Source organism: Ixodes scapularis, unplaced genomic scaffold, assembly GCF_016920785.2.
Source record: "Ixodes scapularis isolate PalLabHiFi unplaced genomic scaffold, ASM1692078v2 PGA_scaffold7__128_contigs__length_106722199, whole genome shotgun sequence".
In the NCBI taxonomy this organism is placed as follows: Eukaryota; Metazoa; Arthropoda; class Arachnida; order Ixodida; family Ixodidae; genus Ixodes; species Ixodes scapularis.
The window spans coordinates 5526816-5541985 of record NW_024609882.1 but is presented as its reverse complement, the minus strand read 5'-3'; the positions used below and the strand labels follow the sequence as shown (position 1 = coordinate 5541985).

The window sequence follows — 15170 nt, the reverse complement described above, 5'->3', positions numbered from 1 at the left end:
GGCTATTGTTAGCAATTGCATATCATCTTAACACTATCACCTTAAATTGCTTCAGAATGAACATTGTGACATTTAGTGACATAGTAATCACGATGTGTTTTTTTTTAATATGAATGGATTCAAATGTCTACTATTATTGGCTATGGGCAGTTCTTGGCCAAATCGGCTTGAAATGGCCATACATGTCTATCAGTGACTATTATTGGCAATTTATGCAGTTGGAGCGGGTCTAGATTTGAATGACTTCAACTGGATAGTGATTGGCTATAGGCATCTATTCAGGACTTGGTTGACTTGGATAGGCTATTATTGGCTATATTCATCTGTTCCTGACTTGGGTGGCTTGAATTGGCTACAGATGACTTAAAGTGACTAGTATTTATAATTAGCAGCTATTTCTTTGTCTACAAACTGAAATGGCTTCATGTGGCTAGTTTTGGCTATTACCATATATATTTTTTACCAGACTGGCTTCAAATGGCTATGAATGGCTATTCGTGGATATGGTTGACAGTTTTATGCTATTTCAGTGACTATGACTGATAATGACTTTAAATGGCTATTATTGGCTATTAGCATGTATTTTTGTTAGATTGGCTTAAAATGGCCATACTGGTTATCAGCAACTATGATTTACAATTTATGCAATTGGAGTCTATACAGATTCCAATGACTTCAACTAGATATTATTGGCTAAGGCATCTATTCTTGACTTGGTTGGCTTGGATTGGCTACTATTGGCTATAATCATCTGTTCCTGACTTGGGTGGCTTGAATTGGCTTAAAGTGGCTAGTATTTATAATTAGCAGTTATTTCTTTGTCTATAAACTGAAATGGCTTCATGCGGCTAGTTTTGGCTATAACCATATATTTTTTACCAGACTGGCTTCAAATGGCTATGAATGGCTATTCGTGGATATGGTTGACAGTTTTATGCTATTTCAGTGACTATGACTGAAAATGACTTTAAACGGCTATTATTGGCTATTAGCATGTATTTTTATTAGATTGGCTTAAAATGGCCATACTGGTTATCAGCAACTATGATTTACAATTTATGCAATTGGAATCTATACAGATTCCAATGACTTCAACTAGATATTATTGGCTATAGGCATCTATTCTTGACTTGGTTGGCTTGGATTGGCTATTATTGGCTATAATCATCTGTTCCTGACTTGGGCGGCTTGAATTGGCTACAAATGGCTTAAAGTGACTAGTATTTATAAGTAGCAACTATTTTTTGTCTAAGAACTGAAATGGCTTCATGCGGCTAGTTTTGGCTATCACCATCTATTTTTTACCAGACTGGCTTCAAATGGCTACAAATGGCTATTCATGAATATAGTTCACAATTCTTGCTATTTCAGTGATTATGATGGAAAATGACTTCAAATGGCTATTATTGGCTTATTAGTATCTATTTTACTGAATTGGCTTGAAATGGCTATACATGGCTATCAGCAACTATTATTTACAATTTATGCAATTGGAGCCTATATAGATTTGAATGACTTCAAATGGATATTATTGGCTATAGGCATCTATTCTTGACTTGGTTGGCTTGGATTGGCTCTTATTGGCTATAATCATCTGTTCCTAACCCGGGCGGCTTGAATTGGCTACAAATGGCTTAAAGTGACTAGTACTTATAATTAGCAACTATTTCTTTGTCTATGAACTGAAACGGCTCTATGCGGCTAGTTTTGGCAATTACCATCTATCTTTTACCAGACTGGCTTCAAATGGCTACAAATGGCTATTCATGAATATCCACAATTATACTTGCTATAGCCATTGCTAGCCCATTGAAGCCAACCTGGTTAAAAATGAATGATAATACACAACAACAGCTACTAAAAGCATGTCCGGTTAGTAAACACTAAATATGCTCATAAATATCAAGACTAGCCACTAATAGCCATTTGTAGCTATTTAAAGCCAATTCGATAAAGAATAAACGCTTATAGCCAGTAATAGCCACTTGTAGCCAGTTTCATCCAAAACCACTGAAAGAGCACAGAGTTGTCAATTATACTTACTAATAGCCATTGCAAGCCATTTGAGGCAAATCTGGCCAGGAATAGGTGCTAATAGTCAACAATAGCCAATAAAAGCCATTTCAGTTAGTAAACATGAAACCTGCTTATAAATATCAACACTAGTCACTACTAGCCATTTGTAGCAATTTTAAGCCAATATAAATGCTTATAGCCAGTAATAGCCACTTGTAGCCAGTTTCATTCAAAAACACTGAAATAGCCCATAATTGTCAATTATACTCGCTAATAGCCATTGCAAGCCATGTGAGGCAAATCTGGCCAGAAATGAATGCTAATAGCCAACCATAGCTACTAAAAGCCATTCCAGTTAGTAAACATAAAACCTGCTTATAAATATGAACACTAGTCACTACTACCCATTAGTAGCAATTTTAAGCCAATATAAATGCTTATAGCCAGTAATAGCCACTTGTAGCCAGTTTTATTCAAAACCACTGAAATAGCACATAATTGTCAATTATACTCACTAATAGCCATTGCAAGCCATTTGAGGCGAATCTGGCCAGAAATAGATGCTAATAGCCAACAATAGCCACTAAAAGCCATTCCAGTTAATAAACATAAAACCTGCTGATAAATATCAACATTAGTAACTACTAGCCATTTGTAGCAATATTAAGCCAATCTAAATGCTTATAGCCAGTAATAGCCACTTGTAGCCAGTTTCATCCAAAAATACTGAAATAGCACATAATTGTCAATTATACTCACTAATAGCCATTGCTAGCCATTTGAAGCCAATCTGGTTAGAAATAGATGATAAAAGCCAACAATAGCCACTTAAAGCCAGTCCAGTTGGTGAACACAAAAATCACTCATAACTGTCAACAGTAGTCATTAATAGCCATTTGTAGCCAAATTAAGCCATTGCAATAAAAATAAATGTTTATAGCCAGTAATAGCCACTTGTGGCCATTTTCATCCATAAACAGTGAAATAACCTATAATTGTCAATCATACTTACAAATAGCCATTGCTAGCCATTTGAAGCCAATCTGGTCAGAAATATATGCTAATAGCCAACAATAGACCCTTAAAGTAATTCCAGTTAGTAAACACTAAAACACCCATAAATATCAACACTAGTCACTAATAGCCATTTGTACCCATTTCAATCAAATTTATCTAAAATTTGATGCATAAGCCAATAATAGCCGCTTGAAGCCATACTCATTTGTAAGTACTGAAATAGCACATAATTGTTTAATGATCTCATCAATATCCATCAGCAGCCATTTCAATCTGGTCAAAAATAAATAAAAATAGCCAACATTATCCACTTGAAGCTAATCCATTTCGTAAATATAAAAATAGCTCCAGTAATAGTTATCTACTTATTGCGGTTTGTAGCCATTTGCAGCCAATCTATTCCAAAATAGGTGCTTATAGCCAATAATAGCCACTTGAAGCCATTATCATTCATAAACACTCAGACAGCAGATAATTGATATTATACTGACTAACAGCCATTAGTAGCCATTGAGCCTATCTGGTCAGAAATATATTCTAATAGTCAACAATAGCCACCTGAAGAAATTCCAGTTTATAAATAGAAATAGCTCAGTTTTAATTACTCATTAATATTTGTAGCTATATCTATCAAATATATATAAAAGTGGAGGCTGATATCCAATAATAGCCAGTTGAAACCATATGCATTCACCAATGCCGAAAGAGATAATGGTCAATTATCTCATCAATAGCCATTGGCAGCCATTTAAGTTCAATCTGGTCAAAGATGATGCTAATAGCCAACAAAAGTTACCTGAAGCCGTTCATAAGAGTAAGCAAACAGAAAAATCACATAATTATCAATAATAATCACTTCTAGTCACTTGGAGTCATTTCAAGTCGGTCTCACAAAAAAATTGATGACTATTGCCAATTATGGTCACTTGGAGCCAAGGGCATAGGTTTCGATAGGAATAAAACAAATAAATCAACAAGCTCAGAAAAGGTTAATAATCATTTCGATTGTACAAAATCACTATACAAACCCTGACTGGTCTATACAACACACTGCATTTTGACATCAAAATACCAAGAGGTCCAATATCACAAGCTTATGCTGCCTATGCTGCATCAAAAAAATGGGAATATTTCATAGACTATCAATTTCTCTAGTGAGTCAGACCCACTTGATTCATTTCCGGGGAAAGTGGCGAGTTGTCCACTCCACACCGCCAGGATCGCTTTCTACTTCCGTCTCCCATTTTAGCCCGGAGTTTCCTGTATTATTCTCAACGGTATTTGGTTCCTCCTTCGCCTCTTCTCTCGTCGTGGCTGGAGGCGAGACAATCTCCGTCACTAGCTGTCAAGGTTCCTAGACGGGCATTACAAGCGAGGCGTTAGCGACATCCACCAGGTGCTCTTTGCTAATCGTTTAATTCGTTTTAAAATTCCTTTTCGAGACTTTTTTAACAAGATGTATGTTCGATGTGATACTGCTCCTTTGAACACATATACACGAAAAAATGAGCACCGAAATTTCGTTGTAGTATCCCTTAATAACAGTTCAGATGATATAAGTACAACTGCAATTTGTGATTACTCTTTTTACTACCTCTCGCTGTTACTGACACCCCTGACTTAAAATCGCTTCCACTTCTAATCACTTCCACCTACTAATAACACAATTTACATAATAAAAGTTTAACGAACATTTTTATTACTCTCTCGATTACTTCGAGAGATTATTGACAAAAATATAACTTTGTAGGAGCTCATTTGATATTCCGATTTCTGTTTGGTTATGTAGCTATTATTGAACAAACAACTTTATAGAAACCAACATTTCGTTACCACGTTGATGACTTTGACCTAATTTTGACCATGGCGAGTTTGATTAGTCCTTGGATTAATCCGTGTTACAATTCACCCGACCCTAAATTAACTCAATTAGCTTAGTGGTTACTTTTTATCTTTCCCCGATATATCAGTCACATAATTGAGTTAATATCACCAGTTTTGACACCTTTCAGTAACTAACCTATCCGACTTTATACTGGTCTCACTGACATAATCCTCACTCTCATTATTACTTCGAGCTTTTATACCACCGAGTGATTGTTTCTCAGCTCAGTTACCATTTTGATAACTTTTGTTTATTACTTCCACTCACTACTGACCCGATGGAGGTCGACTCGACCTAATTGACATCATAATTACTCTTAATACTTTGAGTAAATGACAGACTAAGCGAGTTATCATGACCACGAGTCATATTATGATTACTCTTTTGATTACCTCGATTTACTATTGACCCAATGGACTTTAACTCGCCCTATTTGACATGTTGATGGCTAGATTACTTTTATCTAAAATTCAACCAATTGATTTGTTATAAGGTTAACTGATGTTCTGATTAATAGTTTGATTACATCGAATTACTATTTACTCAATAGACTTTATGTCAGCTAATTTACATTGTTGTGCTTCTCTTGATTACTTCGAGGTCTTATATGCTACCAATTCATTTATTATTAGCTCAATTCACAATAATATTACTCTTTTGACTACTAGGGTTACTTTTCACCCATAGACTAGCCTAATTGACATTATGATGATTCTTTTGGTTACTAAGGTAATATTCTAAAACATTATTTATTCGGAGCTCAATTGGCATTGTGATTACTCTTTTTATTCCTTTGAGTTACTATTGACTCAATTAACTTTAATTCGGCTTAATTGGGATTTTGGGGACTCCAAATTACTTTGGGTCCCTATGCCATGCACCAGTTCATCTATTACAAGCTTATTACACATTATTATTACTCTAGTGATTACTTCGAGATACTTTGGACCCAGCTGACTTTAATTCGGCCTAACTGGCATTGTGATGACTGTTTTGATTGCTTTAAGCTAATATTCAACCAATTTAATTATTATTAGCCCAATAAGCCTGATGATGACTTTTAAACTTCGAGTTACTATTGATGCAATAGACTTGAATTCGGCATGATTGACATTTTGGTGATTCTCCTGATTACATGGAGTTATTATATCGCCAGTTGATCTATTACGGGTTCAAATCACTTTAATATTACTCTTGATTACTTTAACTTACTTATGACACAACAGACTTCGGCCTTTACATTTTGATGGCTCTTGATTACTTTGAGCAAATATTCAACCAATTGATTTATTATAAGCCTAGTAGGCATTATGGTTTCTCTTGATTACTTTGAGTTACCTGACCCATCGAACTTTAATTCGGCCACATCTTAGTGACTATATTTCATTACTTCAAGGTATACAACCAACTAAACTATTATGAGCGGAATTCGCAGTAATGTTACTTTTTTATCACTTCGAGTTACTTTTGACTTGATTGATTTTAATGCGGCCTATGTCACATTGTGTTGACTCTTGATTACTTTGTTCTAATATTCAACCATTTAATTTATAATGAGGTACTAGTTGACATTACGATTACTTTTTTTATTATTTTGAGTTACTACTCACCCATTAGACTTTAATTCGGTGTAATTGACATTTTGGTGATTTTCTTGATTACTTCGAGTTATTATACCACCAATTAATCTATCAGCTCAAATCCCATTCTTGATTATTACTCTTTTGATTACTTCGAGTCACTATTGGCCTAATTGACACTGCAATAACGTTTTGATTACTTTGAGCTATTCAACCAACTATGGTCTCGCTACTATTAGCCTAAAGTAAGCAAAAGTGTAACTGAATGCGAATTAGGCCAAATTATAGTTTAATGGGTCAAAATAACTCAAAGTAATCAAAAGTGTAATAAAAATGTGAACTGAGCTCAAAATAGATCGACTGGTGATATAATAACTCTAAGTAATCAGGAGAGTCACTAAAATGTCAATTATGCCAAATTAAAGTCCATGGGGTCAATAGTAAGTCAAAGTAATCAAAATAGTAATCCTCATGTCTGGCTCATAATAAATCCATCGGTTTCACATTAGCTCAAAGTAATCAAAGCAGTGATAACAATGTCAATTAGGCCGAAATAAAGTCAACTGAGTCAATAGTAACTCAAAGTAGTCAAAAGAGTGATCATAATGTCAACAAGTCTTTTAATAAGTCAGTTGGGTGAATATTAGCTCACTAATCAAGTCATCAAAATGTCATGTAGGCCGAATAAAAGTCAATTTGGTCAAATGCAACTTGAAGTAATCAGAATAATCATCGCCATGTCTATTGGGCTCATAATATTGCAATTCATTGAATATTAGCTCAAAGTAATCAAAACGGTCATCACAATGTCAATTAGGCTGAATTAAAGTCAGATGGGTCAAAAATCACTCGAAGTAATCAAAAGAGTAATAATAATGTGAATTGAGCTTGTAATAGATGAGTAGGTGGTATAGGAACCCAAAGTAATCAATAGTGCCCAAAATGCCAATTAGGCCAAATTAAAGTTGACTGGGTCAATAGTAACTCAAAGTAATCAAAAGAGCAATCATAATGTCACCTGAGCTTATAATAAATAATTTGGCTGAATATTTTCTGAAAGTAATCAAAAGAAAAATCTATGGGTCAAAAGTAACTTGTGGTAGTTAAGAGTTATAATATTGTGAATTGAGCTAATCATAGATGAACTATTTGCATAATAACTCGAAGTAATTACAGAGGCGCCAGAACGTCAATAAGCCAACATAAAGCCTATTGAGTAAATAGTAACTCGAAGAAACCGAACTACTAATCACCAGATGAATTAAGTTTATAACATATCAATTGCTGAATATTAGCTGAAAGTAATCAAGTCATCAAGATGTAAATTAGGGCGAATTAAGTCAATTGGGTCAATAGTTACTCGAAGTAACAAAAATAGTAATTATAATGTGACTCGCGGTCATGATAAATCGGTTAGTCTATAATTTACTCAAAGTAATGTCAAGAGTAATTGTGATGTCAATTAGACCGAATCAAACTAGTAATAAAAAAGTGATCAAAATGGTAACTGAGGTAAAAATAAATCACTCGGTTGAATAAAAGCTCAAAGTAATAATTAAAGTGAAGATTATGTCAATTAGACCAATATAAAGTCAGATAGGTCTAGTTACTCAAGGTAACCAACATGTCAATAATGCTGATATAAACTCAGTTGTGCGACTAATATATCCAGGATAGGTAAAAAGTATCCAAGTTAGATGAGTTATAGTAAAGTCAATTGAGTGAATAGTAACGCGGAGTAATCACAGGAGTGATCAAAATCTTAACCAAACTTTTATGTAGTCGCATTTGGCAATTTTATTTCAAATTAATCGACTGAGTAACGAAAATTTTGTTTCTATAAAGTTATTTGTGTCAAAGATACCTGAATAACCAAAAGGTAATCAGAAGGTCAAATGAGCTTTTACAGAGTCACAATTTTGTCAATAATTCCTCAAAGTAATCGAGGGAGTAATCCAAAATGTTTGTGGAACTTTAATCTTGTAATTCGTGCTTTAATGGGTTGAAGTAATTAAAATTGCAAGCCATACCTCCTTAAGCTTTAGATAAAGCCAGAAGTGTCAAAATAGTGTGAAGTAATCAAAAGAGTAATCACGAATTGCAATAAACAATTTGCCATATTACCCAAGCATCAAGGAGAATGCAGGGCTTGGTGTTCCACGTGCCACACGCGCACGCCTTCCCGGTATAAAAGATTCGAAGTAAATAACCAGAATAAAGCGTTGACGAAGGCGCGTGCAAGATGCCTTTTGTTTTAGGTTTTTGCTTTAGAAGATTTACTACTGCTGAGGCCAGTACTTGCAGCCCGTGGAACACCAATCCCTGCATTCTCCTTGATGCGTGGGTAATAGAGCAAAAAGTCTATTGCACTTTTATCATCTGAATTGTATCAATATGTCAAACTAATGAGAAAGGGTCAACAAAAGGTCAATTCAGCTGAATGAAAGTCGAGTGCACCACTAAGAAGAGAGGTTCCCAAAAGAGTAACCAATATATCAATCAAGCTATGTCAATCATGCGACTATATAACTCCAAGTAATCGAAACACTGTTCAAAACATCAGTTGTCCCAAACAAAATCATACTAAACAATTACTTTAGTTATCGAAAGGGTAAGCGAAATGCGACCACTAAAGAAATATAAGCGCATGTATATTGTGGATTAAATTCACCGTCGCCGGGACTAAATTGTGCAGCACAAAGATTAAATTGGAAGGCGTTTGAATTAAATTGGATGGCACTCGGATTAAATTGGGGGAGAGGGGAAAAGGTTACTGTTTGAGCTTGTCACGTGACAGTTTGACGTCGTGGCACGGATTACAGAAAACACCCCTGGATACGCTGCGAAACCCTGCCAACAACAGCTCTCACTGTAATATATGTATATATAAGTAGGGTATATAAAATACAAAAAAAAAAGAAGCTATGTAGTTGTTTATATACGCGTACAGTCTCTAAATGTGTGTGCTTTTTGTTTTGCGGGAGTACTGGTGTTTACGGCGCGTGGGCCGTAGACTCCGCTGTCCGGAAAACGGGTCGCAAACCGCGCTCGTTTCGAGCGGTGAACGGCGACGGCAAGGGACGGCTAGGTGCACGCCAGCGCCTACCTGCGGCTTGGGTTGCTGCAGGGACGCCATGGGCAGGTAGCCGCTGCCGGCCCAGTGTCCGTCCTCGTCGGACCTGACCTGGAAGCAGGCTGGCGGCGGCACCTGGGCCAGCTCGCCGGGGCTCAAGCTCAGCACCAGCGGGCCGCCAGGGCGCTCCTCGTGGGCCCGCAGGGACACGCGGGCCACGTCCCTGCGACGGGACGGACGCCCCTCATTTCACTCCATGTTATTGTGTCGGTGCATCAATTGCCTCGAGCCATCGCCAAAAAAAGTACGGAGAAGGATTTTTTTTTTTCTCTGTTCCGTTTTTATTCATTTACGCGAAAATTAGCAGACGGTTCAAGAGACGGCTTACTCCTGTGTCAGCTAACCCGACGCGAGCCGCACGTCGTCTGTCGACAGAAGAATTCGCCATTTTCTTCTTTCCGCGGTGACACGTTTCAGATTTCTTTCTGAGATGACGTGGCTAAACATTCTGACGAGCTCCAATTAAACACAAAAACAACGAAAGTAAAAAGAACGACTCGATATAGAAATCGATTCGTGTCGGTTCATACGCCCAATGATTAGCACACGCTGTCCAGGAGGCCGCATACGAAGAGCGTTCCTTCGGCGCGGGGCTCACCCGAGCGAGGGCCTCTTGGCGTGCCTGGCGGCCGCCATGTCGGCCAGCAGGTCCGGCGACCCGAGCCCCGCCGAGTTCCTCCGGGGCAGTCCCTGCCGGGCAGCGGGACTCGCGAACGCCGGAGGAGGGCTGATGGACCGGGGGCTGGCGTCGGCCGAGCCGCCGCTGTCCGCCTCCGCGCGCTCTGGCCACAGGGAGAATCCCGCTCAGAACACTTCCCAAACGGTCCGCGTGAGAGAGAAGGACCGAGAGAAGAGCCGACCATGCCGCGGACATGGCATACCTACGCGATGGACGCGCCACGGTCTGAACACTCGGCTAGAAAATGCGAAGAAAGTAGCCATCTAACCAGACGAGACAGTGTGTATAGCCCAGTGGTCAAATGGGCCTCTGGGCCTTATGTGGCGCAACGGTCTAGGACATGAGTCTCCAAACCCCGGCCCGCGGATGTCTTTCGACCGGCCCCCGACTGTACGCGGTCCTTACAAGAATGCTTGTCTAGGTTTATTTATTTAGCGCTTCCTCGTTTATAGTTATATTTTTGTTCTCGGCCATAAAGACCGCGACAGATCCCTAATCCGTCCCCTTAGCCAAAAAGTTTGGAGACTCCTGGTCTAGGATGTCAGGCCGGATTATTAGGCAGAATACAGCTCAACAATCCGCATGAGGCTAAGCCAGGCAAATAGTCTTCTATCGAGACAAGACTGCGGGAACATTTCATGTCCACACCCTACCTGGAACAAGAGCTCACTGATCTACTGCAACTCCGGCCCCAAGTGGAGCAGAGGTCCAGCTAGGGCTAACAGGTAGGACCCTTGGGCCACGTTAGTTCAATGATCAGAAGAAAGACGTGAAACTACACACTGTGCGGATGTCGCGCATCGTACCAAATGCGAGTCAAATGTCCAGTGGTCTACTGGACGCTTGGACCCCAGAGGCCCAGCCCCCAGAGGTAATGGTTCACACCGATGGACAAGAGTGAAGTTATTTAAAAGCTGGCGTGAGAAAGTCAGGAAAATAACCATGTATCATAATAAAGCTACGCGAACATCGCATCTGGGCCCGTTTGCTCGAAGCGCTAACCGCGGCTAAAGTTAGCCGCAGTACCTAGGACAGGGATTTTTAAATCACGTGACTGGCTCGGTAGGGATGCGGGGAAACATGGCGGCGCCCCAGCGAGTGAGCGCCTCCCGCTTTGGAAATAATATGTCGTTGCAGCTGCAATATCGGGCGCGATAGTCAGCAACGAATGGTGCAGGAGGCTTTCGCTTTGCTTTACCTCACTTAAACCGCAAAGCATGGGAAATAACATCGCCGCGTTTTTTAGTTAGTCTTTCGATTCTGGGCATTCCTAGGCCTAAATGAACGCTATAATTGTCGGCATGTCAACGACTTTGGAAAGCGGATTGTTGATAGCACACAAAAGCAGACAGCGTCCCAACATACCTTTTTTCTAAATTATCCAAGCACCGAGGTGCATGCTACGACTGTAGTTGCACGCGTCGCACGTGCTGGCGTCTGCTAGTAACCGTTCTAAAGCAAAAAAGTATAAAACAAATTTTGCCTTGCACCCGCGTTCGTTAAAGCCTTATTATGATTTTTTACTTGGAATCCTTTATAATAGGAAGGCCAGCGCGCGTGGACCGTAGAATTACACTTCCAGCGTTCTCCTCGCGATGCTTGGATAATTTAGAAGAAAGTCTGTTGGGACGCTGTCTGCTTTTGTGTGCTTTCAATACCCGGCCGATTGAGTCAAGGCAATCCGCTTTCCAAAGACGTTGCCATGCCGACAATTATCGCGTTCATTTAGGCTTAAGAATGCCCAGAATCGAAAGACTATCTAAAAATTGCTGCGATGTTATTGCCCATGCTTTGCGGTTTAAGTGAGGTAAAGCAAAGCGAAAGCCTCCTGCACCATTCGTTGCTGACTATCGCGCCCGATATTGCAGCTACAACGACATATTATTTCCAAAGCGAGCGGCGCTCACTCGCTGGGGCGCCGCCATGTTTCCCCGCGTCCCTACCGAGCCAGTCACGTGATTTAAAAATCCCTGTCCTAGGTACTGCGGCTAACTTTAGCCGCGGTTAGTGCTTCGAGCAAACGGGCCCTGGTCCCGTGGCCCACTGTGAACCAGGTTGTATAATGGACAGACGAACTAGGAACAACAGAGTTCGCGAATGCATCTTTCGCCATTGCGTGTAAACAAAGTTCCACGTTTATAAACACGAATACTAGTTCATTCTGAGCATCCCAAACTTGGCTGGAGTGACGAAATCAAAACCGATCTCAGCTTGGGAGAATCGCGGGGACCCCGTCCTCCCAGACGAGGTCAGAGGTTCAGATCGCAGAACCGCCCCAAGCAGGCACTTGAGAGCAGGCAAACGTACCGCGTATCATGTCTCTCGCCTGCTTCGCGATGCCCGTGTTCAGTTCTTCGAGGACATCGGTGGCCCTTCGGCCCTGAGCGTCTCTCAGATCCGGGTCCACACCTGCGGCTCGGGACACAGAAGAGCGCTATCTCAAGCGGAAGCCGAGTCGCCGTGCATCTGGCCCCAGCCCACGTGCCTCCTCGTCCACGTACCGTAGTCAAGCAGCAGTCGCACCACGTCCAACTTGCCGAAAGTCGCCGCTTCGTGCAGGGCGGTACCGCCATCCGTCCGGCAGTTGACGGGAAAACCCCTGTCGGACACGGCAAACACCTCCATCTCGCACAAAACATTCGAGAGTGTCGAAATGACACCGAGAAATTATAGCGCTAACGACACTTCTAGAAAAAGTCAATACAGTGCACGTCAGATATGACAACATCCCAGAGGTGATGACACTGCACCACCCTTTCTATGTACAACTCGAAATGACGGTTAAAGCTACACATCAGGAACTTTATTTGGCGAACATAAACGGTCCCTCAACCTTGCGGTGGTTAGGGTTAACTGGCTGTGTGCGAATCAGGCAAATCAGGCCTGCGCGTTCCACAGCCAGCGCCTCACGTGAGGAGCTCGGAGTGTATGTGTGTGTGTGTGTGGGGGGGGGGGGGGGGGGGGGGGGAAGGGGGGAAGGGGGGTTACCTGTCAAGCAGCAGTCGCACAACCTGTCGGTGCCCGTTCCTGGCGGCCAGGTGCAGGGGCGAGTGGTGCGGCGTGGCCAGCCTCTGCAGCGAGTGCGCCTGGGCACCGGCCAGCAACGACACGCTCTCCAGGCGGCCGTACTGAGCAGCCAGGTCCAGGGGACTCTCCCCGCGCACGTTGCGGAGGCCCGGCTCTGCGCCGTGCGACAGCAACAGGGCCACGGCGTCCGCGTGGCCGTACTGGGCCGCGAAGTGCAGGGCCGTCTCCTGTTCCTGGGGCCCGAAAAGCAACCGCCTCGGCGTCCAGCCACCGACCTCGTTTCGAAGACGAGTCGTCGGAGCGCCGACTCCAGCGAGCGAGCGTCAACAGGGAGTCACCTCAGTCGCTAGGCAAAATGATCATGCAGCTATATTCCGTTTCACCTTATGTGAGACCGCAGCGGACGCTACGAGGCATCCTAGCGAATCCAGCCCTGTGAACGTAGCCATGTGATACTCTCTCCTCCCGTCACTGCGCATCCTCTCCAAGGTCACGAGACACTCACACGGCCTCGCATTGGCTCCAATATAACTCGTAGCATCCGCTGTGGCAGGCCGTAAGGTGAAACGAAGTATAGTTACGACGTTCGAAAAGCGTTTAGTGCCGTCTACAAGCTAATTCCTCAGGCACGTTGTCACGGCGCCGAAAGGCATTTATTTCCAAGCCTCGTTTAGAGACTTTCTATGCAGGAGAAGGTGGTAGAAGCTGTAAAGGAACTTTAAAAAAAAACCTCCATGCGAGAGCCCTCAACAGACTTGCACAAGGTACAAAAAAAGTGTCTAAGCTAAGTTAATGAGTACCAGGTAAGAAAGCAAACCGATAGAGTATACTCTATCTAAATTCTATATTCTAATATGCTGACAAAGCCTGGCAGAATGCCACGATAAGCGGCCGCCGAAATGGAAAAGGTGGAGCGGCAGACAACGGATGAGAGGAGAGTCACGTGACTGGCGTGGTCCCGAACCGCTGTGAACGCTGTCCGCTGACGTCCAGGTTCCCCGAGAATTGGCTCGTTGATGTTCTGTGCTACCCGATCCTCGCGCTCCAAATCTGCGACCGGGCACCCTATGGCTCCGTCGTCGAACTGCCAGGCTTTGTGAGTATAGAGGAGGCTACACGTTACAACCCACTGGATTAGTGTCAACGTGAATGCTGTCCAGCCATGGGAATAACTGCCTCATCCGACCCCCTCTTCCAACATCGGCGAATCATTCCGCATAAGTTACGTTCAAGTCTGGCACAGAGTGTCGGGCCACGTTTCGTTGGGTCACTTGGACCCTTCGGTGTACCCATGGTGAAACGGCGGTTGCCACTCGGAGGCTGTCGGGCCCGGTCCCCTTCCGAGTTCCGTACCGGTAAGTGGGTCGGGTTCTAACCCCGCATTTCGACAAGGTGTCTGCCCCCAGACGGCCCCTCACTCCGGAGGTGTTACGCCAACTGCTCGATCGGGGGCCACGTGCTTTATGAACTGCGTTTGCAATACGAGCTGCTACCAGGTGGTGGCAAAAACGTCGATCGTCTGCAACCGGCTCCGCCTCCCTGCACGATTGTTCCTCCGCCACGCGACAACGCCGCGCATGCGCACTTGCGACCAATCTCCGCGGGAGGCGTCCGCCAGCATTGCAAACGGCAGTGACTATTTCGACTGTAGAGATTACCAAGCAAAGATTAAGTGAATGGTGGCAGAAATCGAGAGAAAACTAGGTATTTTCTTAATCACTGATGGCAAGGGGGTTTCATAGCCTCACTTTCTTTGCACTGCGAAGTGAATATAGATTTCACATTTAAATATTCTAAGCTTAAATGGTAAAACAAAATGGCTAGGTGGCGTAA

The 15170-nt window shown here is 42.4% G+C and overlaps 1 protein-coding gene across 1 annotated transcript in view; it reads right to left on the bottom strand.

Annotated features, from left to right (window-relative positions):
- Positions 1-15170, bottom strand: part of LOC8050794 (ankyrin repeat and sterile alpha motif domain-containing protein 1B) — a 69304-nt gene that overhangs the window by 25339 nt on the left and 28795 nt on the right. The window contains exons 3-7 of the mRNA XM_029977818.4: positions 13299-13570; positions 12812-12909; positions 12618-12719; positions 10230-10413; positions 9605-9794 (exon numbers count right to left, since the gene is read on the bottom strand). Coding sequence (XP_029833678.2) covers positions 9605-9794; positions 10230-10413; positions 12618-12719; positions 12812-12909; positions 13299-13570 — 846 coding nt within the window. The remainder of the gene's footprint in view (positions 1-9604; positions 9795-10229; positions 10414-12617; positions 12720-12811; positions 12910-13298; positions 13571-15170) is intronic.